This window comes from Galeopterus variegatus, unplaced genomic scaffold, assembly GCF_000696425.1.
Source record: "Galeopterus variegatus unplaced genomic scaffold, G_variegatus-3.0.2 Scaffold14590, whole genome shotgun sequence".
NCBI classification, from domain to species: Eukaryota; Metazoa; Chordata; class Mammalia; order Dermoptera; family Cynocephalidae; genus Galeopterus; species Galeopterus variegatus.
Window position 1 is genome coordinate 24,207 of NW_007740701.1, and position 1,519 is coordinate 25,725.

At 37.7% G+C, this 1,519-nt stretch overlaps 1 protein-coding gene across 1 annotated transcript in view; it reads left to right on the top strand.

The window, feature by feature from the left end:
• CDC27 (cell division cycle 27) overlaps positions 1 to 1,519 on the top strand; it is a gene marked incomplete at its 5' end in the record, with an annotated part of 22,066 nt that overhangs the window by 19,104 nt on the left and 1,443 nt on the right. The window contains one exon of the mRNA XM_008563700.1: positions 217 to 369. Coding sequence (XP_008561922.1) covers positions 217 to 369 — 153 coding nt within the window. The remainder of the gene's footprint in view (positions 1 to 216; positions 370 to 1,519) is intronic.

Genomic DNA, 1,519 nt, shown 5'->3' on the forward strand with positions numbered 1-1,519 from the left:
GGCTTGTGTATAATAGATAGGTTAAATGTGAATAAGATTATATCAATATTTGACTTAACAAGTAGGATTGCTTAATTTGTCCTTGGGTTATTACTAATTCAATCAAAACCATAACACAAGATAGCATTTAGGTATGTGAAGACAGTGACCAGTGCTCTGCCTGTATATATGTAAATTGCATCAACTTGCTCCTCCTTACTAGTTTTTATATTTCAGGCTGAAAGAATATTCTCAGAGGTTAGAAGGATTGAGAATTATAGAGTTGAAGGCATGGAGATCTACTCCACAACACTTTGGCATCTTCAAAAAGATGTTGCTCTTTCAGTTCTTTCAAAAGACTTAACAGACATGGATAAAAATTCACCAGAGGTATGTTATCTGTAACACTTTACTTACATGGTTACCTTTTGGGTTTTTGTTTGTTTTGCCCACTGAACCCCTCCTTTTCTCTCGCATAGTTACCGTTTGACCACCCTTAACACATGGAGATAAACCAAACACTTTAAACACTGTTTAGTATCACCCAGTTATTTTTTTCTATCTAGGTAGGGACTCAGAGAAGAAAAGAAAGTCCTAGAATATATGGTGCAGAATCACAAATAGAAGAATCACAAAAATATTTCATTCAGGATTAATCAAGATTGGAATGTGTTAAAGTTGTTGTTGTCACCAAGATTATAGATTGAAAAAAATGCCAATTTTAAATTAAATTAGTAATCTTAATTGTCATTTTAAGAGAAGCACAATTCATATACTTCAATCTTGTAAGAATTGTATTTCAGTGCATCTCAAAAATATTTAGTAATCACTTTTTTAACATATTTAAGCTTAGAATTAAGTACAGTCAATTCTCATTACTCACTGTAGTTCTGTAGTCACCGTGAACACTGAATTAGTGATACTGAACCAGTGCTTGTAAGGGAAGTACGTGTGTGTGTGTGTGTGTGTGTGTGAGAGAGAGAGAGAGAGAGAGAGAGAGAGAGAGATGGCTGGCCAGTATGGGGATCTGAACCCTTAAACTTAGTGTTATAACACCATGCTCTAACCAAGTGAGCTAACCAGCCAGCTCTGATTCTATTTTTTTTTTTTTAATTTACAAAGAGAAAATGAGGTTCTGAAGCCAACTTGCTGTCCTAATTAATGGGTGCCAGTGGTGGGATTCAACCTTTGCCCAACTGTCCCCAGAACCAGAGCTTCTTTTATTATGCTGCCCCCTACAGTTTCTGTCCTCTGGTCATCTCTATGACAACTGAGACAAGAAGGCAGGGAGTTGCCTTGTTTGACCTCAATTGAGAACATGCCTGTTGGGTGACTCAAATGTTGATTCTGCCAGTGAATAATGAGGATCAACTGTTTATCTGCTAATGCTCTTCAGTTTTTGTCTTTCTGTCCTAAATGGATCTGAGGCTTGATTTTAGTCAGATTTGGTTTTGTTAGTAAAAAAATAAAATAACGGCCGGCCCGGTGGCGCACTGGATAGTGCGCCGCTTGGGAAGCGCGGCGGCGCTCCCATCCGAGG